Here is a 27,001-nt window from a genome sequence, read left to right on the forward strand (position 1 = left end):
TAAATGAATAAAATGTTTATTTCTATTTGTCTCTACCCTCCTGAAAAATGGCTTTATGCAAGGTAAGTCATTATAAGAATGGTTTCTTGGTTAACTATTAGAGATCCTCCAGCTTGCTAGTAGAGGTGTGATTAATTTTTTTTTTTTGAGATGGGAGTCTTGCTCTGTTGCCAGGCTAGAGTGCAGTGGTGTGATCTTGGCTCACCGCCACCTCTGCCTCCCGGGTTCAAGTGATTCTGCCTCAGCCTTCTGAGTAGCTGGGATTACAGGCGTCTGCCACCATGCCTGGCTAATTTTTTTGTATTTTTAGTAGAAATGGGGTTTCACCATGTTTTGAAATGTCCAAGCTAGTCTTGAACTTCTGACCTCAGGTGATCCATCCGCCCCAGCCTCCCAAAGTGCTGGGATTACAGGCATGAGCCACCACCCTCGGCCAAAATTTTTTACACCTCTTGTCTATTGCACATGCAAAATTGCCTTTTTTTTTTTTCTGAGATAGACTCTTGCTCTGTCATCCAGGCTGGAGTACAGTGGCGCAATCTCGGCTCACTGCAACCTCCACTTCCCAGGTTCAAGCAATTCTCCTGCCTCAGCCTCCTGAATGGCTAGGATTACAGGCACGCACCACCACGCCCAGCTAACTGTATTTTTAGTAGAGACAGGGTTTCACCATGTTGGCCAGGCTGGTCTTGAACTCCTGACCTCGTGATCCACCCGCCTTGGCCTCCCAAAGTGCTGGGATTACAGGTCTGAGCCACCGCACCCAGCCACCTTTTTCTTAATGTTATCTAGTTCTCAGTAATTTTATTCTCTATAAGTAGAATGCCCAAGTGTATGCCCAGCCACGTTATGAGAGAAATGTAAATTAAAACAGTTGACACTTAACTTCTATTAAAGCAATCCCCAACTCACTCCCCAAACCCTACCCCAAGCATCATATCAGCAAAAAATGTGAGGCTATAACACAGCTAGCTGTGGTACAGGTTGGTAATCTAAACCCTTTATAGTAGACTGCTGCCTGCCTACCCAATATCTACTCTCCCCTTTTAAAACAGAACCCCACTTTTGTTAGGAGTAGCAATGTGTCCAGGTACATCTTCCAGCATTCTTTACAATTAGGGCTGGTCATATGTCATAATTCTGGCCAATGAGATATTAAGTTGAGGGTTTCTTAAAATGCTGTGCTCCCCAGATACAAACAACAAGAAGGGGTGGTGCCATTTCCCTCCCTGGAGTGTAGATGTGAGGCAAGAAATAAAGAAACCATACTTCATAACTGAAAAGATGAAAACTGCATACTAAAATGATGAAAGAGAAATCTGGATGGAGCCCAGAATATTTAAGACATTGTAAAGCTGCTGCACCATCCTGAACTTCTCACACCAGAATTATATGAGAAACAAAAACAATTTTAGAAACCTCAGTTTAGCCAAGTTTTCAAATGCAGTATTAACTGATAGACTCTTATGGCTTGTCTACTTTTGGGAACTTTTGATTAAAGAAAAAAAGTTTGAAAAAAGAAAAAGTTGCGTACATGAAGATATCAGTGTAGTATTTTTTTATATTAGGTTAGCACTGAAAATAAAATGAGATATCCAACAATGAGAAAATTTTTAAGTACTTAGGACTGCAATTTTATAGTGAGCTTTATGGGCCGCGCACAGTGGCTCATGCTTGTAATCCCAACACTTTGGGAGGCAAAGGTGGGCGGATCATTTGAGGTCAGGAGTCTGAGACCAGCCTGACCAACATGGTGAAACCCTGTCTCTACTAAAAACACAAAAAATTTAGCTGGGTGTGGTGGTGCATGCCTGTAGTCCCAGCTACTCATGAGGCTGAGGCGGGGGAATCACTTGAATCCAGGAGGCAGAGGTTGCAGTGAGCCGAGATTGCATCACTGCACTCCAGCCTGGGTGACAGAGTGAGACTCGTCTCAAAAACAAACAAAAATAATAATAAAGTGAGCTTTATGAAGACATTACAGAAAAGATTCAAATATAAAATGACTTCTGTTCTAATTATAACTAGTGGCAAAACTGTTGGTTGTCTCATCCATGGTAATTCCCAATCCCCATTTTGCTTTCCCACCTTCCATTAGTGAGATTGGAAAGGCTTACAATTTCATTTTCCCACTTTCCTGGGAACAAGGGGTGATCATGTTGTACATTTACGGCTAGTAGATGAACACAAGTCTGATCTAAAGTTCTAGAAAAGGTTTTACATTTATGAGGAAAGGATCAGATGTGGAAGGCCCTGCTTCCCCTTCTTTTTGTCTTCAATACAGCAGTCACATTGGCTTGAACTGCAATGGCCATCTTATTTCCATGACGGAAAGGCTAAAGGAATCTGAGACCTTGATATCACTGAGTCACTAAACCAATGCCAGTGGCCAGCTCCTTTAGACTTCTTGTTATCCGAGAAAAATAAACCCCTATTTGAAGAACCATTGCCACTTGGATCTTTTGTGTTACTTAAAGCAGAAAACATTCCTACCTGATACAGAAATAGATAAATTATAAGTGATATAAACAAATTAAAACAGTTGACCTGTTAGAGTATTTTTGAAAATGATTTGTTAGATAAAGTTCTGTTTGTGCAATAAAGCATTTAAAAATAAAAGTATTGAGGCCAGGCATGGTGGCTCATGCCTATAATCCCAGCACTTTGGGAGGCTGAGGCGGGCGGATCACCTGAGGTCAGGAGTTTGAGAGCAGCCTGGTCAACATGGTGAAACCCTGTTTCTACACAAAACTTAGCCAGGTGTGGTGGCGGGTGCCCGTAGACTCAGCTACTCAGGAGCCTGGGGCAGGAGAATCACTAATCACTTGAACCTGGGAGGCAGAGGTTGCAGGGAGCTGAGATCCTGCCACTGCACTCCAGCCTGGGTGACAGAGTGAGACTCCGTCTCAAAAAAAAAAAAAAAGTACTGTTTGATTAATTTTATTGCTGACTATGAACACATTTGCCATTTAATCCAGATTATTTTAATTCTGATGCTAAGGCCATCCATTGTCTTTTGTTAGGACTCAAATAAAATTTTAGTAACCAAAACATATTTTCAATAAAATTTTCTATGTATATAAAGAAATAACAAAACAACAAAAAACAAAAAAAGAACAAAACAGCACCAAGAACCTATGTAAAATTTCATCATACAATTTCTATGCAAGCTGCTTGATTACAGAAAACTGTTCAAACTGTTTATCAAAAATTGAGTGGGATTTTCCATTGATATTTCAGATATTCAAATCAATACAACCTATATTCTGAGTATCAATCTGAATTGCATAGGTTAAGATGTGAACCCTTCACATAGTGTTGAAGATGTATTGCAATCTGTACTTGAATTGGCACTGCTTTCCTCAGAGTTAGGCTGCCTTCATGAGAAATATCTTCTATCCCTGAGAGATCAGCTACATCAAGATGGCTCATCAGCTAAATCACGTTGGTCAAAATACCTAGTAAAAAAAAAACAAAAACAATTTGTGTATAAAGATATTAACTGTAGCACTATTTTTAACAGGCAAAAGACCACAAGCAACCCAAACGTCCATCAATAAGAGACTGGTTAAATAAGCTATGGTATGTTTACACAGTGGAAAATTATGAAGCCATAAAAAGGGAAACAAGGGAAATATACTGCTAAAGTATGAGGAAAATATTTATACTGCTAAAGTATGATTTCCAGGATTTATTAAGTGAAAAAAACGAAGTACAGAACACATTGTTCTGGATGCTACCTACCTTATGTGAGTATGTGTAGGATTGCAAATATACATGTTTGTTTATATTTTTCTTTTCCTTTTTTTTTTTTTTTTGAGATAGAGTCTGGCTCTGCCGCCCAGGCTGGAGTGCAGTGGCCGGATCTCAGCTCACTGCAAGCTCCGCCTCCCGGGTTCACGCCATTCTCCTGCCTCAGCCTCCCGAGTAGTTGGGACTACAGGCGCCCGCCACCGCGCCCGGCTAGTTTTTTGTATTTTTTAGCAGAGACGGGGTTTCACCGTGTTAGCCAGGATGGTCTCGATCTCCTGACCTCGTGATCCGCCCGTCTCGGCCTCCCAAAGTGCTGGGATTACAGGCTTGAGCCACCGCGCCCGGCCTTTTTTTTTTGAGACAAGGTCTTACTCTGTCACTCAGGCCGGACTGCAGTGGCATGATCCTGGCTCACTGCCCAGACTGGTCTTGAACTCCTGGGCTCAAACAATTCTCCAGCCTCAGTCTCTCAAAGTGCTGGGATTACAGGCATGAGCCACCACACCTGGCCTACTTATACTTTTAAAAAGAAACAATGAATGAAAAGATAAAACAAAAATTAGTAATAAAATGGTTAACTAGAGGAGAAAGAAGAGGATAATGAGGATAAAGATGGATGCTAAAATACTCCAAATGTACCCTGAATTACAATTTTAACTTTGGCAAGGTAACTATTTTATGTAATTACAAGATTAAATAAAAAGGAAAATCACTAATCAACTTCTGTCATGGCTCACTACATTCTTGAACCCCCGGACTCAAGCAGTCCTCCCACCTTGACCTCCCAAAGCACTGGGATTACAGGTGTGATCTTTCTTTTTTTTTTTTTTTCTTTTTTTTTGAGATGGAGTTTCATTCTTGTTGCCCAGGCTGGAGTGCAATGGCATGATCTCGGCTCACTGCAACCTCTGCCTCCCAGGTTCAAGTGATTCTCCTGCCTCAGCATCTTGAGTAGCTGGGATTATAGGCATGCACCACCAGGCCCGGCTAATTTTTTATTTTTAGTAGAGACAGGGTTTCACCATGTTGGCCAGGCTAGTCTTGAACTCCTGACCTCAGATGATCCACCAGCCTCAGCCTCCCAAAGTGGTGGGATTACAGGCATGAGCCACCATGCCCGGTCCTTTTTTCCCTAAACTTTCAAATCTTTATGTCCTCTTTTGTAAAGTGTTACCTTCAGAACCTTTTGTAGTCTAGAAGTTTTTCCATTTTTATCTAACTTTTTGAGGGCAAAAAATACACTTGAATGTTTTTGCTTTCATAATTGCATAGTACTGTAAAATCTCAATTGAGATAGTCAGAAACTATACTTGTCTCAGGTTTCATTAATTACTGGTTTGCTGAGCCACCAATTACTTAACCTTTCTGAATCTGTGTCATTATCTGTAAAAGCAAAAAAATCAAATCCAACAGAGCTGAAAGGAAAAAATTTATTAAAACAAAAACAACAAAAAAACACAACTCTGAGCTGTTGTAAAGAGTAGAGATACTACACATAAAGTAACTAGGGCAATGTTATATCATCCCATTTAACTGCTGCTACCAACAGATGAGGCAGGTATTAGCTTCATTTGTGATCAGCATAGTTAAAAGCTTAGCTCCGGAGTCAAAGTTGCCTGGGTTTGGATCCTAACTCTAACACTTGCTAGCTTTGTGACGGTAGTAATGTTATTTAACCTGTCTCTGCCATGGTTTCCTCATCTGTAAGCTGGTAACAGTACCCACCTCAGGAGGATTAAATGGGTTCCTCAATAAGAAAAATGCTTGGCACAAATTGCTCAGTAAATATTAATTATCATCAGCAGCATAATTATTGTAGATCAAGAAACTAGATATTGAATATGTGAAAATATGGAAACAAGATTACTTGCCTTCCCGATATTTAAGTATATTATAAAGCTTTAAAAAGGTACTGGCATTGGAATAAAAACACTGATCTATGGAACAAAAATATGTCCAGGAGGAGACCTAAAATAAATATGTGTGTGTTTTATTGCCTGGCCAATATGGTGAAACCCCATCTCCACAAAAATACAAAAATTAACCGGGCATGGTGGTGGGTGCCTGTAATCCCAGCTACTTGGGGGGCTGAGGTGGGAGAATCGCTTGAACCTGGGAGGTGAAGGTTGTAGTGAGCTGAGATGGTGCGATTGCACTCCAGGCTGGGCAAAAGAGTGAGACTCTGTCTCAAAACAAAACAACAAAAAAAGTTTTCAAATAAATTCCAAGAAGAATTTCTATGTAAGAAATGAAATCAAACAGATACTAAATAAAAATACGTCACAACTGAAAATGAACACAGGACACAGGCAATTAAAAAAAAATGCAGGCTGAGTGCAGTGGCTTTACGCCTGTAATCCCAGCACTTTGGGAGGTTTAGGTGTGAAGATCGCTTGAGCCCAGGAGTTTTGAGACCAGCCTGGGCAACATAGTGAGACCCTGTCTCTACAAACAATTTTTTTAATTAGCTGGGTGTGGTAGTGCTTGATTGTGGTCCTAGCTACTCAGGAGGCTGAGGTGGGAGGATTGCTGGAGCCCAGGAAGTTAAAGCTGTAGTGAGCTGTGATTGTGCCACTGCACCCTAACTATAGCAACAGAGGGAGACCCGGTCTCAATAAAAACAAACAAACAAAAAACAAATGTAATAAATACATCCTACCCTCACTGACCTCACTGATATACAAATAACAAAGAAGCCAAGGATTAACTATACCTGCTAACCAAGCAGATTAATAAATTCAAAGCAGGAACCCTCTCATCATCTTTGCTATCCTAAAAAAAAAAAAAAAAGAAAAATTTAAATATTGTCTGTTCCTATTATTTTTGAAATAAATTTCCTATGAAGATGTAAAACATGAAACATGAAAACTTTATTATATGACAGTAATCATCATGTGGAAACAGGAGCCCTCAAAGAAAAAGGAGAAAACTGTGGAGTTAATGATTCCTTGAGAAACATCTAAGACTATCTTTTAAATCAAGATTCTGAATAGGGAAAAAAAAAAAAAAAGTTGAGGAATCTAAGGGGGATAACTTGGGGGAAATTTTTCCCTGGTTCCTACTAGAGGAACAATAAGAATCCTATGTCTTAACTGTACAGTGATGAATATATATATATATTCATATATGTATCATATATTAATATGTAATACATTATTAATATATTGTGCCTTAACTATAGTGAATATATATTCATATATAATAAATATATATTAAAATAATACATCTATGAATATATATATTCATCACTGCAGTCAAGACACAGGATTCTTGTTTCTATGTAATGCATACAATATATGTGAGGATATATAGAATATATATGTGTATATATAATGTATATATATTCATCACTGTATAGTCAAGACACAGGATTCTTATTGTTCTTATATGTATTCATTACTGAATATATATATGCCAGGCGTGATAGCTCATGCCTGTAATCCCAGCACTTTGGGAGGCTGACATGGGTAGATCACCTGAGGTCAGCAGTTCGAGACCAGCCTGGCCAACATGGTGAAACCATGTCTCTACTGAAAATACAAAAATTAGCCAGGCATGGTGGTGGGCGCCTGTAATCTCAGCTACTCCAGGGGCTGAGGCAGGAGAATCGCTTGAACCTGGGAAGTGGAGGTTGCAGTGAGCTGAGACCGCACCATTGTACTCCAGCCTCGGTGACAGAGCGAGACTCCATCTCAAAAAAAAAAAAAAAATGGCTGAAGCTACAGCAGCCATCTTGGATCATGAGATAAGCATGAGGATGAAAGCCACATATGACAAAACTCAAAGGCTAGGTTACTGCCATCTTAGTAAAAATCTAATTTTTTTACCTACTTTTTTTTTGGAGACAGAGTCTCACTCTGTTATCCAGGCTGGAGTGCAGTGGTGCGATCTCAGCTCACTGCAACCTCCGCCTCCTGGGTTCAAACAATTCTCCTGCCTCAACCTCCTGAGTAGCTAGGATGACAAGCACCCACCACCACGCCCGGCTAAATTTTGTATTTTTAGTAGAGATGGGGTTTCACCATGTTGGCCAGGTTGGTCTCAAACTCCTGACCTCAGGTGATCCACCCACCTCAGCCTCCCAAAGTGCTGGGACTACAGGTATGAGCCACCACACCCAGCCCAGACTTTCTTTATGTCAGAAAACATTTCCATATTATTTAAGCTACTATTATTTTGGGCTTTACAAATCTAATTGCAACCAATAAAATATTCCATGTGTTTTCTTATTTCACTGAACTCCTTCTTTACCACCATATAAATTGGTGGGTGCTTTTAATTTTAAACAGTAAGTTGCAACTTACCACTAAGAGCCTCACTTCGGAGCACCTTCTTGCAAGCTGCCGAATCAGTGAATGAGCCTCAGGTAATAAAGGTTTTTCAAGACAAGCCAATAAAGCATAAAGCCATCTGCCCTAAAAAAAAATTCAAAAAAGTAACATTTAGACAAATACTGAACCAGAAGTTTATTTTTTAAATGTCCAATGTTATGCCTGATTATCTGCTATGAATAAATTCATAGAACATTTAACTATATTATATTTGGGTATAGATAACAAAGCCTCATTTGGAGAGCCAGGTGTTATCTCTTGTATCCTATAATTACAGACACAGGACACTGGATACCTCAAAATATTCCCTGATCTCCAAAGAGTTTGTTTCAGATATTCCTTATGACAGGAAGTTCTCATTTGTAAGCAGAAAACTACATTAAGATGAATATAAATACTTGAAAAAAATTAAGATTTTTTTCTTTGTTCTGTATGGACAGATATATAAATCATTTTATAATTGTATAATTTTGTCCTCTGGGGACATACAAACTATACCACAGATGAAATAATCTTTTGACACTTCTATAAATACTATTACAGGCTGAATGTATCCTCACTCCCTTTTAAAATGGGGTTTTCAGTTACAAAATGAACACATATTTGATGCAGAAAAACTGTGAAGAATACCACAAGGACAAGAAAAAACAAACCTGCAATCCCAACATTCCGGATAAAACTTTGACTCACTTTTAAAATGTTCTTGTTTTTCCTATTTGTATGTATGACTTTCTTGATCTCGGCTCACTGCAAGCTCCGCCTCCCGGGTTCCCGCCATTCTCCTGCCTCAGCCTCCTGAGTAGCTGGGACTACAGGCGCCCGCCACCGCGCCCGGCTAATTTTTTGTATTTTTAGTAGAGACGGGGTTTCACTGTGGTCTCGATCTCCTGACCTTGTGATCCGCCCGCCTCAGCCTCCCAAAGTGCTGGGATTACAGGCTTGAGCCACCGCGCCCGGCCGGAGTTTCGCTCTTGTTGCCCAGGCTGGAGTGCAATGGTGTGATCTCGGCTCACTGCAACCTCCGTCTCCTGGGTCCTGTCTCAGCATCCCAAGTACCTGGAATTACAGGCATGCACCACCACACCCGGCTAATTTTGTATTTTTAATAGAGATGAGGTTTCACCGTGTTGTTCAGGCTGGTCTCGAACTCCTGACCTCAAGTGATCCGCTTGCCTCAGCCTCCCAAAGTGGTAGGATTACAGGCGTGAGCCACTGTGCCCGGCTGTACAACTGTTTTCAATACAGTGTCATCAGTTGTAATATCATCTTGTAGCCATCTTTTTTATTTATAATACATAATAAAATGTTTACCATGTTGTTTTTGTCTTTTTTTTTTTTTTTGAGATGGAGTCTCACTCTGCCACCCAGGCTGGAGTGCAGTGGTGCCATCTCGGCTCACTGTAACCTATGCCTCCCAGGTTCAAGGAATCCCCCTGCCTCAGCCTCCTGCGTAGCTGGGACAACAGGTGACTGCCACCATGCCCAGCTAATTTTTGTATTTTTAGTAGAGATGGGGGTTTCACCATGTTGGCCAGGCTGGTGTCAAACTCCTGACCTCAAGTGATCCACCTGCCTCAGCCTCCCTAAGTGCTGGAATTGAAGGAGTGAGCCACCCCACTCAGCCATCCCATGTAGTTAAATGGGATTAACAAGGGAATGTTAAGTGTCTGGTTGAGAGTATTTAATAACATCTCCTTGTTTAATCTCATTTAACAACATGGGGAAAGTTTATTAAGTATTGCAAGTAAAATGGTGACAAAGGGTATGTATATTCATCAAGGTTTTTCAGATATGATCACCGGATTGTATCCTGGAAAGGTTATACCAAATTTGTATTTCCACCAGTACTATATACAACTTCATTTATTCTGAGCAACATATCACTTTGGGGAAACCTAAAAAATATTAGGACAAAATTTAAATAGCAATTTATACAACACACTAAGATGGTTTCCTCGGGCAAACCCAAATCAATAGTTAAGACTTTCTTACACAAGAAGATTCAAATCCAGGTTTCTTTTACAAATTGTGGAATTCTTTTTCTATAAAAAAAAAATTATATGTTTCAACTTGACTCAAATTTTAAGGGATACATTTACTATGTAAAGCTAGCATTCGGATATTAAATATTCTCTACACTTGTCTGCAACAAGATAAGGAGTTTGTACCTTGTACCAGGATATATATCAACTCTTTCATTGACTTTTTCTCAAAGTAAGACTTTCTCAATGAAGGAAGTAGTATATTGATTTACATTCTAGTGTTTGACTACAAACAAGCATAGTTCAGATTATACATATATATATATACACACACACACACACACACACACACACATATATAAATGTTAACATTGGCTGGGCACAGTGGCTCACGCCTGTACTCCCAGCACTTTGAGAGGTGGAGATGGGCAGATCACCTGAGGTCACGAGTTCAAGACCAGTCTGGCCAACATGGAGAAAGCCTGTCTCTACAAAAATACAAAAATTAGCCGGGTATAGTGGCAGGCACCTGTAATCCCAGCTACTTGGAAGGCTGAGGCAGGAGAATTGCTTGAAACCAGGAGGCAGAGGCTGCAGTGAGCCAAGATCGCGCCAATGTACTCCAGCCTGGGCGACAGAGGGAGATTCCATCTCAAAACAAACAAATAAATAAAAAATAAATAAATACTGTAGCATCATATCTCATATATAAGTATAGTCATGCGTCACTTAATGAAGAGGGATATATTCGGAGAAATGTGTTGTTAGGTGATTTTTGTCCCTGGATTAACATCACAGAGTGTACTTACACAAACCTAGATGGTATAGTCTACTATACAACTAGACTATATTGCATAGCCAATTGCGCCTAGGCTACAAACTTATATAGCACATTACTGTACTGAATACTGTAGGCAACTGTAACATAATGGTAAACATTTGTGCATCCAAAAAAACCATATATTTTTTAAGATAGGGTGTCACTCTGTCACTCAGGCTAGAGTGCAGTGGCACAATCATAGCTCACTGCAGCCTCAACCTCCCTGGCCTTAGGTGATTCTCCTGCCTCAGCCTCCCTAGTAGTTGGGATTACAGGCATGAGCCACTGTGCCTGGCCACATCTAAACATATTTAAACACTGGAAAGGAGCCGGGTTCAGTGGCTCATACTTGTAATCCAAACAGTTTGGGAGGCCAAGATGGGAGGAACACTTGAGCCTAGGAGTTTGAGATCAGCCTGGGGAACATAGTGAGACCTCATCTCTATTTAAAAAACACAAAAGGCCACGCATGGTGGCTCATGCCTGTAATTCCCAGCATTTTGGGAGGCCGAGGAGGATCATTTGGACTAAGTTCAAGACCAGCCTGGGCAACATAGTGAGAGCTTGTCTCTAGTTTAAAAAAAAAAAAAAAGCTGGGCGTGGCTGTGTGCACCTGTAGTACCAGCTACTCAGGAGGTTGAGGCAGGAGGATTGCTTGAGCTGGGGAGATCAAGGTTGCAGTGAGCTATGATCGCAATACTGCACTCTGGGTAACAGAGCGAGACCTTGTCTCAAAAAAAAAAAAAAAGTGCAGTAAAAATACGATATTATAATCCTATGGTAGCACCACTGTATATGTGGCTCATAGTTGACCCAAAACATCTAATTTTTGCCTACATTATGAAAAGAAAAACATGCAATACTACCAATTCCGGAGTAAAGTCTCTTTCTCCAAACCAATTACTCAGATATTCCAAGACACTAGTTACTGTTGCCTAAAAAAAAGGAGGGGGTGGAGAAGAGTTGTATTAATAATAAAACACAAATTGAACATGAGTTTCATTAAGTTTCTTTAGAAAGCAACTCCGATGTTAAAAATGGCCTCATTCTTTAAATTTTCAAAGAAAGCTAATTCTTTTGACTCTAATTAGTTTGATTAGATGGCTTATCCCATGAGGCTTTATTTTTTTTTGAGATGGAGTCTCCCTCTGTTGCCCAGGCTGGAGTGTAGTGGCGCGATCTTGGCTCACTGCAATCTCCACCTCCTGGGTTCAAGCAATTCTCCTGCCTGAGCCTCCTGAGTAGCTAGGATTACATGCGTGCGCCACCATGTCTGGCTAATTTTTGTATTTTTAGTAGAGACAGGGTTTCTCCATGTTGGTCAGACTGGTCTGGAACTCCCGACCTCAGGTGATCCGCCTGCCTCAGCCTCCCAAAGTGCTGGGATCACAGGTGTGAGCCACAGCACCTGGCTCCAGTGAGGCTTTTAAAACAAATATTTTCACACTTTCAAATATCAACTAACACCTTGGTTTAAATCCCAGGATTTAGTTTGTAACTATTAATAATTTAGTTTGTAACTACTTGAAAGACTTCACAAGGTTAAAAAAAAAAATGTATTTGTGGCCAGGCTCAGTGGCTCATGCCAGTAATCTCAGCACTTTGGGAGGCCGAGGCAGGTGGATCACTTGAGGTCAGTTTGAGACCAGCCTGGCCAACATGATGAAACCCTGTCTCTACTAAAAATACAACAATTAGCCGGGCGTGGTGGTGAGTGAATGTAGTCCGAGCTACTCGCGAGGCTGAGGCCGGGGAATCCCTTGAACCCGGGAGGCGGAGGTTGCAGTGAGCCGAGGCTGTGCCACTGCGCTCCAGCCTGGGTAACAGAGTGAGACTCTGTCTCAAAAAAAAAAAAAAAAAAAAAAGGCCTGTTACAATGGCACACCTGAGGCGAGGAGTTTGAGACCAGCCTAGCCAACATGGCAAAACCCCATCTCTACTAAAAATACAAAAATTAGCCAGCCATGGTGGCAGGCATCTGTAATCCCAGCTACTCGGCAGGCTGAAACAGGAGAACTGCTTGAACCCAGGAGGTGGAGGTTGCAGTGAGCTGAGATCCCGCCACTTCACTCCAGCCTGGGCAAAAGAGCGACACTCTGTCTCAAAAAAAAGATGTATCTATAAAAATACCATCAGTTGGCCAGGCGTGGTGGCTCACGCCTGTAATACCAGCACTTTTGGAGGCCGAGGCAGGTGGATCACGAGGTCAGGAAATCGAGACCATCCTGGCCAACATGGTAAAACCCTGTCTCTACTAAAATTCAAAAAATAGCTGGGCATGTGGTGTGCACCTGTAGTCCTAGCTACTAGGGAGGTTGAGGCAGGGGAATTGCTTGAACCCGGGAGGTGGAGGTTGCAGTGAGCCGAGATCGTGCCACTGCACTCCAGCCTGGCGACAGAGAGAGACTCCGTCTCAAAAAAAACAAACTATTAGTTTATTTCCAAATCCAAATTAAATCAAAGTACGCATCTGAAGAAAAAATTAGCTGGAGAAAGATGTTTTTAAACTATACAGATGGATTTATCAAACTCTTGAAAATATTCTCTGGTTTATACAAAAATGACACTGATGGACTTTAGTATGACTGCTACAATATCTTAATGCAAATGATTAAGTAAAACTGTCAACCTGTGTATTATTTCCAATAGAATATAGCCCACAAAAAAAATATGGCCAACAGGCTGGGCCCAGTGGTTCACACCTGTATTCCCAGCACTTTGGGAGGCTGAGGTATGGGGATAGCTTGAGCTCAGGAGTTCCAGACCAGCCTGGGCAACACAGTGAGACCTGTCTCTACCAAAAATAAACAAACAAAATTAGCCAGGCATGGTAGCACATGCCTGTGGTCCCAGCTACCAGGAGGCTGAGGTGGGAGGATTGCCTGACCCCCAGAGTACAAGACTGCAGTGAGCTAAGATCACACCACTGTACTCCAGCATGGGCAACAGAATGAGACCCTGCCAAAAAAAAAAAAAAAAAAAAAAAAGGCTTCCAAAGGTACCCAATGCTATGTGAAGATAAAATTAAATTTTTATTTGCTTTTAAAATGAGTAATAGAGTCCTTGCTCCTAAAACACTAAAGAACCAAACTCCATAATTCTCCCCTTTTGGTCCAAGAAATTATGTATTTCAGTCTTTTTTTTTTTTTTTTTGAGAGTCTCGTCCTGTTGCCCAGGCTGGAGTGCAATGGCGCGATCTTGGCTCACTGCAACCTCCACCTCCCAGGTTCAAGCGATTCTCCTGCCTCAGCCTCCCGAGTAGCTGGGATTACAGGTGTGCGCCTCCACGCCCAGCTAATTTTTGTATTTTTAGTAGAGACAGGGTTTCACTATGTTGGCCAGTCTGGTCTCAAACTCCTGACCTCATGATCTACCCACCTCAGCCCCACAAAGTGCTGGGATTACAGGAGTGAGCCACTGGGCCCAGCCCATATTTCAATCTTAATAGAATGTACAGGACATCTAGAACTAGAAATAGCAATCTAACCTTAGTACAGATGCCCCTGAACTTGCAATGGGGTTATGTGCTGATAAACACATTGTAAAGTTGAAAATTCCTAAATTGGCTGGGCATGGTGGCTCATGCCTGTAATCCCAGCGCTTTGGGAGGCCAAGGTGGGCGGATCACTTGAGGCCAGGAGTTCGAGACCAACGTGGCCAACATGGTAAAACCCTGTCTCTACTAAAAATACAAAAATTAGCCAGGCATGGTGGAGAAAAAAAAAAAATCCTAAACTGAACCATTGTAAGTCAGGGACCTTGTATTTAATTCAAATCCCAGAATCTAAGATTTATAACTGAAATCTACAGAAATTAATACTCTAGCACCATGATTAAGACAGAGCATGAGCTCTGGAGTTAGATCTACCTGGCACTGAATCCCAGTACTGCCATTTACTTGCTGAAAAACCACCTGCAAGTTACTTAACCTCAAATGCAGTTTCCTCATCTATAAAAAGTAGATATCAACAACTCCCCATAGAGGGTTGTAGTAAGGATTAAATAAGAACCATTACAGAGCTTAGGACAAAGTCTTGCATACTATAAGAATTCAGTAAATGTATTAATAATTCAAATATTTTCACACACAATGCAAATGAAATAATGCATATATCTTTATTATTAATTTTACCTGATTCATTCTGCTAACAATACTAAGCAAGGGAGGAAAACCAATCTGAAAGAAAAAATGAGACTGAAATTTACTAAATGGTATTATAAAGAAAAGCTTCTTTTTTTTTTTCCCCCAAACTGGTAAATTTCTTGCCACACTGTTGTTTAGAAACAAAGAACAAATAAAAGAAAATTCTTTCGTTGTCCATTACAGTAAGCCATTCCGGAAACTACTATGTTGGTAATGTGGAAGAAAATAATGTCTTAAAATTTGAATATGTAATTTTTTTTTTTTTAACATGAGGTCTCACTCTGTCACCCAGACTGGAGTGTGGTGGCGCGATCTTGGCTCACTGCAACCTCCGCTTCCTGGGCTCAAGTGATGCTCCCACCTCAGCCTCACTAGTAGCTAGGGCCACAGGTGCATGTAACCATGCCCACCTAATTTTTTTGTATTTTTGGTAGAGATGACGTTTTGCCATGTTGCCCAGGTTTGTCTGGAACTCCTGAGCTCAAGTGATCTAACTGCCAGGGCCTCCCAAAGTGCTGTGATTACAGGCATGAGCCACCTCACCTGGCCTGAATATGTAAATTTTTAAATAAAGTATGATTTAGTAACTAAAATGTTAAAGACTAAAATTTTGTTAAATGATAGTACTTGAAAAAACTAACTTATTAAGTATATTCAATAAAACTGTAACATATTGATGACATTAATATGTTGTACACACCATTTCAAAATCTTCAGCTAAAGCTAACATTTTCAAGAATTAAGGACATTTGAATTAGAATGACATTTTTCAAACCTAATTTGATTCAATTTTTAAAAGTCTACTTTGGAGTCTGAGGCTGTGATTCCTAATTATTAAAATACCACTGATTTGTGAGAAACTTAAGAGGATATACATTAAACGCTTACTTTCTTAAGGGTTTTTTTAAACACGGTGTATTTTATTAGTATGTATTCTCTGAAAATAAGCTAAATAAGTTTTATTTCCTTATTAAATTAAAAACCATTTTTGGCCAGCCATGGTGGCTCATGCCTGTAATCCCAGCAGGAGGATTACCTAAGCCCAGGAGTTCCAGGCCAACCTGTCAACATGGCGAAAACTTCTCTCTACAAAAATTTTTTTTAAAAAATTAAAAATTTTTATCTTAAAAAATTAAAAAATTTATTGCTACAAAAAATTTAAATATTAGCTGGGTGTGGTGGTGGGTGCGTGCTGCCCCTGCTACGTGGAAGGCTGATGTGGGACGATTGCTTGAGCCCAGAAGGTTGAAGCTGTAATGAGTCATGACTGCACTACTGTACTCCAGCCTGGATGACAGAAGACCCTGTCTCAAAAAAAAAAAAAAAAAAAATATATATATATATATATATATATATATATAAACTATTTTTGAAATGTAGCATATATTAAGGATATCATCCAAAAGATCAATTGGTTACATAGAAAGTGTATCAAATTAACTTCCCTAAGATTTGAGTCTATTTACACTACTGTACCATGTCTAAGAGTGCTTGTTTTCCCAGCTCTTGTCAATATGGTGTATCAAACTTTCATTGCCAATATGTTACCTGAAAAATAGCACCTTGGCATAGTTATGTTATACTTCTATTACAAGTGATTTTTGGCATCTTGTCATATAAGAATAATTTTATTTCCTTTCTGTGAGGTATCTATATCCTTTGGCTGTTTTTTCTTGGGCAGGGGAGGGGTGATTCTTGGTCTTTTTATTGATTCTTGGGGCTCTTTACATTTTTGGGAAAAATTAGTTTTAAATGGGAAAAACACAATGTGGCACCATATAGCAAATAATAAATACCTGTTGAACCGAAGAGAACGACATGCTATAGGGAGTAAGCGCTAATGCAGAGGCATACACTGGATTTTAAAGGAACACCTGCAAACTTGGGGGCAGGTAAATCCTGAAGGACAATGAGTTGGCGACATAACTTATGACTACAGCCACATGAATTTAAAGATATCCTTAAAATTTCATCTTTAGAATATATTATTTACTTTTTTACAGGCCCATGAAATGATATTATGTGATTATGCATTTTAAAGCACCTAATTGTGTCAATTTCCATTTTTTCCCTGGCTACTCATAACACTGTTTGCCTGATGCCTCGTCATTTTAAAACACCCTGAATCTTATCCAACTCATAAAATGATTACCAAGTCAAACATAAGGGATATGAAGCCAACCTAAAAAAAGTCACAGTAAACTGTTTCAGAAACTAAGCTGCTTTGTTAGGTTGAAGAGCTAATAAACTAAGTCTGGGTTGCCAAACATTTTCTATCAAGAGTTAGACAGCAAATATTTTAGGCTTTGCAGGCCACATAAAGTCTCAGCCACATATTATTTGTTTCTTTTTTACAACTCTTTAAAAACCTAAAAACAATCTTTAGCTCATGGATATAAAAAAAGGCCATGAACTGGACTTGGCCCAGGGTAGAGTTTGCTGACCCCTTATATTAAGTGATGCACCAAAATTAAAACGCTTTTTGTTCTGTTTATCCACACAGCCCTTACTTGTACATAATCTATTCCAGGACTTTCATTTGTGGCTGGTCCAACAGCCCCGTCAGCACATAACTTTTCACCCAGACAAAATTTCTTCCAGCCTTCTTCATCTTCAGATTTTGGCTAAAAGAAAAAAAAGAAAACTGATTTATTCCTGTGTATTAATTTTTACACTGAACAGTAAAAAAAAAAAAGTTAAGGCCTTCCATATTCCCATTACCTCAACCCAAAGATAGGGTGCCAGTTATGGGGAGAATCTCTGTCCCCAAAATTTGTATGTTAAAACCCTAAACTCCAGTACCTCAGAATGTGACTGTATTTGGAGATAGGGCCTTTAAAGAAGTGATTAATTTAAATTGAGGCCATTAGGGTGAGCCCTAATCCAATCTTACTAGTGTCCTTTTAAGAGGAAATTTGGACTCACAAAGAGACACCAGGGACTCCCACACATAGAGGAAAGACCACGTGAGAAGACATGGTGAAAGTGGCCCTATGCAAGCCAAGGAGAAAAGCCTCAGAAGAGACCAAAATGAGGCCGGGTGTGGTGGTTCATGCCTGTAATCCCAGCACTTTGGGAGGCTGAGGCAGGCGGATCACATGAAGTCAGGAGTTCAAGACCAGTCTGGCCAACATGGCGAAACCCCACCTCTACTAAAAATACACACAAAAAAATTAGCCGGATGTGGTGGCACACACCTGTAATCCCAGCTACCCAGAGGCTGAGGCAGGAGAATCGTTTGAACCCGAGAGGCGGAGGCTGCAGTGAGCCGAGATTGTGTCATTGCACTCTAGCCTGGGCAACAAGAGCGAAACTCTGCCTCAAAAAAAAAAAAAAAAAAGAGAGACCAACCTTGCTGCCACCTTGTTCTTGGACTTTCAGCCTTCAAGACTGTGAGAAAATAAATACATTTCTGTGGTTTAAACAACCTAGTCTGTTATGGCAGCCCTGACAAACATAGTGCCTAAGTGGCTACAAAATATGTGGGATATGTTGCTTTTTCTTATTATTACATTTTTTGAGACAGGGTCTTGCTATGTCGCCCAAGTTGGAGTGCAGAAGTGTGATTACAGTTCATTGCAGCCTGAATCTCCTGGGCTCAAACAATTCTGCCACCTCAGCCTCTTGAGTAGCTGGGACTACAGGCACGCGCCACCATGCCTGATAATTTTTAATTTTTTTTTGTAGAGATAGTTGTCTCACTATGTTGCCCAGACTGGTCTCAAACTCCCGGCCTCAAGCAATTCTTCTGCTTTGACTTCCCAAAGTGCTGGGATTACAAGTGTGAGCAACAGTGCCCAGCCAAGATGTGTTTAGTTTGGACAAGACTTTAATGGACACTGACAGACAAGGGTGTGTCCAAAAGAGGATGATAAAGACAGCAATAAGTATGGAGGAAAAATGCACCAAGAATGCTTAATAGAATGAAGGATGTTTATCCCATGTAAAGAGATGTGATTACATATTTCACGTATCTGAAGGGCTGTCCAATCAAAGAAGAAACAGATCTACTCATGCTGCCAGACAGAAAATTCAGGACTAGTTGGGAGAAGCATTCAGCTCAATATAACCTTCTTAACAAAACAACTTTTATTTGTACATATCACCTTGCACATTACTCTGCATAGGTGTATTATCCCCACCCAGGGATAAGTAGCTTTCATTAAATCCTTAGGATGAATCATCTGAGGTCAGGAGTTCGAGACTAGCCTGGCAATCTGGTGAAACCCCATCTCTCCTAAAAATAGAAAAATTAGCTGGGTGTAGTGGCAGGTGCCTGTAATCCCAGCTACTTGGGAGGCTGAGGCAGGAGAACTGCTTGAACTCGAGAGGCAGAAGTTGCAGTGAGCCAAGATTGTGCCATAGCACTCCAGACTGGGCAATGAGAGCAAAACTCCATCTCAAAAAAATAAATAAAATAAAAAATAAAATAAAATAAAATAAAACCTCATGATGAACATGAGACCACTACAAAGTTAAACCCTATTGTCTTGTCTTGGAATAAGGTATCTACTTTTTCCTATCATTCCATCAGGTCAGAAACTGTTTCTGTTTCAGTTAGTACTCAATATCCTAATTATTAAATATAGTACATGCTTACTTATATCAATTAATAAACAAATGTTTATGTTTTCACACAGTTGCCATCAGAGTGTACTTTATTTTTTAAATAATTTAAATAGAGACAGGGTTTTGCCATGTTGCCCAGGCTGGTCTTGAACTCCTGAGCTCAGGTGATCTGCCTGCCTCAGCCTCTCAAAGTGCTGGGATTACAGGCATGAACCACTGTGCCTGGCTCAGAGTGTACTTTAATATTCCACTGTTCTGACGGACCATAGTTTACTGAAGCAATTATGTTAGGTCATTTCCATTTTTGACAAAATTTTATCAAGTCATGTTACTGATGTGGCTTCTTTTTTAGATAGTGGACATGTACCCAAAAGCCCTTCCACTAAGTGAGAAAAAAATATATTTACCTACCTAGCCCTGTCCCAACTACATACATACATCCTTGGTACTAGGAAGGCACCATTGCCTAGTCAAAGGCACACAGGCTTTAGAGACAGATCAACTTGGGTTTGAACCCTAAGCATACCTTTTGTGTGTTTATGTGCCCATGCTTCTTTGATAGAAGAACTAGCTATACCTTTTGCGAGTTAAGTGACCTTTGGCAAATGATAAGTTACTTCCCTTCACGCTTTTGCTGGAGCAGAGCTTCCAAATGGTATGCAGAAGCATACAGAGATGCCATATACTGAATCTCTCAGCTTTCGGCTAGTTTCAGGAAGAATATGCAAGCAGTCATTTATTCTAATGTGTCACCATGTAAAAGATATCAGGAAGCACCGCCTAAAGGAAGCTTCTAAAATCTAAAATCTATGAACTACCTGAAACTAAAATTTTGTGCACAGGTGCATTTTTTTTCCCTCTGAACATAAATAGCTTTCATTAGATTCTATGAAGGAATATGAAATCCCCTAAAAGGTTAAAAACTACTGTCCTCAGACAATGTATCATCCTTCCAACTCCTTTTTTCATTTGGTAGTCCTGATATATCTACTAAAGAGCTTAAAATTATATCTAAACTGATAAAATGAAGGACATATGCATGACAATATACATGACAAGTTTCACTTATGTGTCACTGGAATTGTGATGCAGACTCATCACATTAAGCAGAAGCAGAATCCATTTATTCACAAATTCTGCAAACGTGAGTTTACTGCATGCCACCATCACCTCATCAGGAAAATACATTAAGTCTTTATTCAATTTTTTTGTAAATATTGAAAATGTATTTATTTCCTAGAAAGTAAATGTCTAGAAGAATCCTTAAAAACTTGTGGAAGCTTAACAGTCACCTATCCAAATTCCCCCAAGATATTATGAATTAAAATTGACATGAAAGGCTGGGTACAGTAGCTCATGCCTGTAATCCAGCCCTCGGGGAGGCTAGGGCAGGAGGATCACTTGAGCTCAGGAGCAAGAGACCAGCCTGGGTAACACAGGGAGACCTTGTCTCTATAAAAAATTTAAAAAATCAGCTGGGCACGGTGGTACGCGCCTTAAGTTCAACCTACTTGGAAGGCTGAGGTGGGAGGATCACTTGAGCCCAGGAGGTCTAGGCTGCAGTGAGTCATGATTGTGCAACTGCACTCCAGCCTGAGAGATAGAGCAAGACCCTGTCTCAAAAAAAAAAAAAAAAATTGTCATGAAAATCATACTTTCCAGGTTACTAACGTAATGGAATTGTTACTATTAATGGTATATTGAAGAGAATGAAAATAACTGACTAGGCAAGTGAATCTTTAAAGACTGGAAGTAAATATAGATCCTTTCAATCAGGTATGCATCGTACAACTTAAAACTGAGAAACTTACATACCATGGTCACATTACTATCCAACTGTTGTGATTTCCAGTGACTTCTATGTTTGTTCACATTCTAAAGGAAGAAAAGACATTAGACGGTACTCCTCAAAAAATGGATAACTGAAATCAGTTTCTGCACAAAATTGTAACCATCTAAAACTTGGAAAATGGGAAAGGTGGGAGGGGTGAGATATAAAAAACCACATATTAGGTACAGAGTACACTGCTTGGGTGACGAGTGCACCAAAATCTCAGAAATCACCACTAAAGAACTTATCCATGAAACCAAAAACCACCTGTTCCCCAAAACTACTGAAATAAATAGATAAATAAAAATAAACAAAACTTAGAAAATATTTCAAACTGTATGTCTAATGATTATAATAATAATTTAGTAATTAATTCATGAATATTCTGTATACTTTAGGATCATAAATTTTATTTTTCCAGCTACAGTCTAAGAACAGAAATAAATCCAACAGGGGCTTAATCAGATTAAATATGACACTTACCTGTCGAACAGTTGAAAACTGTGCCACTTGTTGCTGTTGCCATTGAAGTGTTGGGGAATAACCTTCAGGGGCGGGTTGGCATCCTGAAAGCTAGAGATCAAGTTCACAAATATTAGGATCAACAGTAGTGTCAAAACTAGAATCTGATGCCTCTGCAAAGCAAAATAAAACCAAGATAAAGTATATAATAAAGATTATACAAAGGCCGGGCATGGTGGCTCACGCCTGTAATCCCAGCACTTTGGGAGGCCGAGACAGGCGGATCACAAGGTCAGGAGATCAAGACCATCCTGGTTAACACAGTGAAACCCTGTCTCTACTGAAAATACAAAAAAATTAGCCGGGCATAGTGGTGGGCGCCTGTAGTCCCAGCTACTCAGGAGAATGGCGTGAACCCAGGAGGTGGCGCTTGCAGTGAGCCAAGATGGTGCCACTGCACTCCAGCCTGGGCGACTGAGTGAGACTCCGTCTCAAAAAAAAAAAAAAAAAAAGATTATACAAGAAAATAAACTACTTTTTGCAGATGTAAAAAAGTAGGCATTTCACTTTACTATTTATATTCCAGTTAAAAACATTAGAGAAAGAGTCTTAAGTCACCTTAATCAGAGAAATCTGGAAAGGTTTATAGTTGGAGTGTCTATAAAATCTAAATGACAGGAGCCTGGAGGATATATCTAGTCCTACCTGCCTTTCTAGAATAGCAAAACAGAAACAAAAAGAGAGATATACCCCAAATAAAGAATTCTGGTATGAAATACAGTTAGAGAGAATGAATGAGTTCTCATGTTCAACAGCACAGTAGAGTGACTACAGTTAACAGTAATTTATTGTATATTTCAAAACAGCTAGAAGATTTGAATGTTCCCAAAACAAAGAAATGATAAATGAGGTGATAGATATCCTAATTACTCTGATTATTATACATTGTATGCATGTTTCAAAATATCACATGTACTCCATAAATATGTACAATTATTATTATTTTGCCCACATAAAGCATGAAATTATGTATGATTATTATATATCAATAAAATAAAAAATAAGAACTTTGGTATCGGCAAAATGTACTTAAAGACATTTAACTTTAAATTGCCTACTTCTGTTTTCTTTTTTTGAGACGGAGTTTTGCTCTTGTTGCCCAGGCTGGAGCGCAATGGCGCCATCTCGGCTCACTGCAATCTCTGTCTCCCGGGTTCAAGCAATTCTCCTGCCTCAGCCTCTCGAGTAGCTGGGATTACAGGCGTGTGCCACCACACCTGGCTAATTTTGTATTTTTAGTAGAGACGGGGTTTCTCCATGTTGATCAGGCTGGTCCTGAACTCCCGAACTCATGTGATCCGCCTGCCTTAGCCTCCCAAAGTGCTGGGATTACAGGCGTGAGCCACTGTGCCCAACCATACTTCTATTTTCTAAAACAGCACGTATAGCCTGAGCAACATATCAAGACCCCGTCTCTACAAAAAATACAATTAGCTGGGCACTGTGGCACATGCCTGTCGTCTCAGCTACTGGGGAGACTGAGGTGGGAGGATGGCTTGAGCCCACGAGCTCGAGGCTGCAGTGAGCTATGATCATGGCACTGTACTCTGGCCTATGCAACAAAGCGAGACCTTGTCTCAATCAATCAATCAATCCATCAAATTAGGTATATTAAGACATTCTGTTCCATTAAATGTCCATCAACTAAAAAATCCTGAAGAGGAATTATAAGAAAAATTATAGTGTCTGAATTAAAATTGCCTGATTACAAATATCAGTTAGAACAACTACTTTGAACATGAAAAGGAAATTACTATCAACTAGTTAAAATGCCACTCTCCCAGGCACCTGTAGTTCCAGCTACTTGGGAGGCTGAGGCAGGAGAATGGTGTGAACCCAGGAGGCGGAGGTTGCAGTGAGCTGAGATTGCACCACTGCACTCCAGCCTGGGCGACAGAGTGAGACTCAGAGACTCTGTCTCAAAGAAAAAATAAATAAATAAAATAAAATGCCACTCTACTTTGAGCTTAGGTTAAATAGCACCTCCTTAGAGAGACCTTTGCTGGCCAGGTGTGGTGGCTCACACCTGTAATCCCAGCACTTTAGGAGGTGGAGGCAGGCAGATCACTTCAGGTCAGGAGTTCGAGACCAGCCTGGCCAACATGGTAAAACCACGTCTCTACTAAAAATACAAAAATTAGCCGGGTGTGGTGGCACACACCTGTAATCCCAGCTACTTAGGAGGCTGAGGCAGGAGAAGCTCTTGAACCTGGGAGGCGGAGGTTGTGATGAACTGAGATCGTGCCACTGTACTCCAGCCTAGGCGAAAAATCGAGACTCAAAAAAAAAAAAAAAGGGAAAAAGAGAGTCCTTTTATGATTCCTCTATCTACAGTAGTTCTGTCATGTATTGATTATTATATATGCTTATTTTCTTCATAGCAATAATCACAATATGTAATTATTTGTTCGCTTGTTTACTCTCTGTCTTCCTCAGGAGAGTATGTAAACTCTACAAGGGTAAGAACCGTTTTTGTCTTATCCTCTGTTGTATTCCCAGGGCCCGGCACTGTACTCTGCTTAATTAAAGATGTGCTGGATAAATGAAAATGTCCAGAGTGTGCACATAGCTATAAAAGTAAGGCCGGGTATGGTGGCTCACACCTGTAATCCCAGCAGTTTGGGAGGCAGAGGTGGGCGAATCACGAGGTCACGAGTTCGAGACCAGACTGACCAACACGGTGAAACCCCGTCTCTACTAAAAATGCAAAAATTAGCCGGGTGTGGTGGCGAGCGCCTGTAATCCCAGTTACTCAGGAGGCTGAGGCAGGGTAATCGCTTGAAACCGGAAGGCAGAGGTTGCAGTGAGCCGAGATCGCACCACTGCATTGCAGCCTGGGCAACAAGAGTGAAACTCTGTCTCAAAAAAAAAAAAAAAAAAAAAAAAAGTGTAAGACATCTGGGTTTCTATTAAAAAAAGTGAAATTTAGTCAAATTCAGATTAAATTATATTAAACTAAGATTAAACACCAATCCAATAACTGGAAAAAGGTTCTTTAAAAATAAAGGGGTCAGGCGAGGTGGCTCATGCCTGTGATCCCAATGCTTTGGGTGGCAGAGGCGGGAGGATCCCTTGAGGCCAGGAGTTCCAGACCTGCTGGCAACAGAGACTCACTCTCTATAAACAAACAAACAAGCAAAAAGAAAAAAGATACCATAAGTAACCCATTTAAAGACTCCTTTGAAAGGACTGGATAATGTCCCTGAAGTAAGATGGGCAAGCCTCCACAAAGGCTAGAGTTACAGAAAGCCTCTTTAGAGGCAGTAAATGCCAATTGTGTTTCTGGAGGAAAAAGTACAAGCGAATGTCTAACTTTGCAGCGAGTAGTCAAATCTTACATCATAATTGATACTGTCGGATACTATAGGGAGCGTTAGTCTTTTAATTGGGGGATTGGGGGTAAGCTCCAGACGGTTAATAAAACTCACAGAAATATTCACACTTTGCTTCCTTTTCAACTTCTTTGGGTCAATTTGAGCTACCACAACATCTGGACATTGAGCTGCTTCGATCCTACAAATAAGTAATAAACGCGAGAAATTAAATTTCTATTGTGCTTTGCTCAGGTGTAGTAAAACGAGCGATCCACTTCCACAGTTCACTGTGAAATTAGAAAAAAAATTCAGACTTCCAATTGAGGAACTAAACAATATATTTCTGAAATTATCTGGATCGAAAACAAATCTAAGAGCACACATCTTGATACGTGCAATCACGTTCAACAGAAACTCGCCCACGTTAGGATGTAATCCAGAATCCTGAATAGACCCGAACTCGCAAGAGACTGGAACGGGAATAGAGCACCGGGGGCTGTACCCAGGGGCAGCGCAGAAGACCAGCCCACCCGCCCAGGGCCAAATCACTCACTGGACCCGCCTCAGGTATTCCTGAGGCGTCCTCGGGGGTACCGAGGGATCGAAACCTTCCGTCAAGTCGCAGGGCTCTACCGGCAATAGCCGAGGCATCAACTCTTCCACTGCGGACTCCGCTGGTACCCACGCCATGGTTTTCAAACCAGCCAGTTCCGCTCAGCGCTTGCGCCCATTCTAGGTCACAGCGCAGGCGCACAAGTAGACACCTTAGGCGCGGAGCTGAGCAAGCGGCAGTTTAGGGAGCGTTAACTGCGCATGAACAAACTGCTGCTTGCCTCAAGGTTAAGGCTCCGGTGGTGTAATAAAGGATCTGAGAATTTAATTCCTAGCTGAATTGGTTCGAACGCGTTTCTGGGTCTTTTACCCTCTGTTTTGTTTTCTAACGCTGGGTAAAGGCCGAGGGTTAGCAACTTTTATGCATCTCTAGTAGTGAGGGATCCTTAGAAATGTTTTTTGAATTAATGAACAATATTACGGTAATTATCATTCATGGAGCTCTAAATTTTTAAACCCTTAATAAACACACACATTTTCTCATTTGATTCTTAGAACAATCTTGTGAAGTGGGTAGTAATATTCCGCTTTCTTAGGGCAGGGACTGACCTTCCAAAGGGGAAGAACCAATTCCAACCTAGATTTATCCGATGCCAAATGAATGAAAAATTAATTTTCTACAGGAATTTCTAGTGCTTGACCACTTCAAAGATCACTGTATGTTTATTTGGAATGAATATTACTCCTAGAATAGCCAGCACTTTTTAATTTTTCGTTTTAAAGAAAAATCTCTTCGTTTAAATACAAATAGTGAAAAAAATGAAACTAATGCTAACACCCAGAAATTAAAAATGTTAGGTCAGTCTTGTTAGGTAGATAGTATTATTATCTCCATTTCATAGGTGAGGAAACAAGGCAGGAATGTGCAAGAAACAAGTATAATATCTGATTATTTCTAAACAAATACAATTGAGTGAATACAATTGACTTTTATTTTCTAACATTTATGTTTATTTTAGAAGGTTTAAAAAATTTTTTTTATTTATAGCACTGCCTTTAGCTTGCAAGGAACTGATTTTAAACCAGGATGTAAATCTAAATTGAAGATAAAGTGAGGATAGTCCTTAGCTTATTTAAGTACTTAATGCTTAGGAACTGCAACTAAACAGTTGGGACACTGGGA

At 40.3% G+C, this 27,001-nt stretch overlaps 1 protein-coding gene across 4 annotated transcripts; it reads right to left on the reverse strand.

Moving 5' to 3' along the window:
• LOC105478013 (gem nuclear organelle associated protein 2) lies at positions 1-26,060 on the reverse strand. Of its 4 annotated transcripts, XM_011734979.2 has the most exons (10): positions 25,820-26,057; positions 25,381-25,465; positions 21,914-22,003; positions 21,415-21,474; positions 17,541-17,654; positions 15,019-15,063; positions 11,753-11,821; positions 8,058-8,168; positions 6,467-6,525; positions 1-3,458 (listed from the first exon to the last, which is right to left on the reverse strand). In XM_011734979.2, the coding sequence occupies exons 1-10, from the start codon at positions 25,954-25,956 to the stop codon at positions 3,419-3,421; spliced, it is 810 nt and encodes a 269-aa protein (XP_011733281.1). In that variant the 5' UTR covers positions 25,957-26,057; the 3' UTR covers positions 1-3,418. The 4 variants fall into 4 exon arrangements, with proteins under 4 accessions (XP_011733281.1, XP_011733284.1, XP_011733282.1 ...); XM_011734982.3 differs by lacking the exon at positions 6,467-6,525 and having other exon boundaries at positions 25,820-26,060; XM_011734980.3 differs by lacking the exon at positions 15,019-15,063 and having other exon boundaries at positions 25,820-26,059.
• Positions 26,061-27,001: the final 941 nt, after the last annotated feature.

Source organism: Macaca nemestrina, chromosome 7 (assembly GCF_043159975.1).
Source record: "Macaca nemestrina isolate mMacNem1 chromosome 7, mMacNem.hap1, whole genome shotgun sequence".
In the NCBI taxonomy this organism is placed as follows: Eukaryota; Metazoa; Chordata; class Mammalia; order Primates; family Cercopithecidae; genus Macaca; species Macaca nemestrina.

What these genes read in the sequence shown, in the direction of transcription:
- LOC105478013 (XM_011734979.2), bottom strand. Translation starts at nt 25,956, where the DNA reads ATGGCGTGGGTACCAGCGGAGTCCGCAGTGGAAGAGTTGATGCCTCGG. An exon ending in TTGTTAGCAGAATGAATCAG is followed by an intron (nt 11,822 to 15,018) that starts GTAAAATTAATA and finishes CCTTTTTTTTAG; the next exon opens with GCAACAGTAACTAGTGTCTT. An exon ending in CCGAAGTGAGGCTCTTAGTG is followed by an intron (nt 6,526 to 8,057) that starts GTAAGTTGCAAC and finishes TTTTTTTTTTAG; the next exon opens with GATAGCAAAGATGATGAGAG.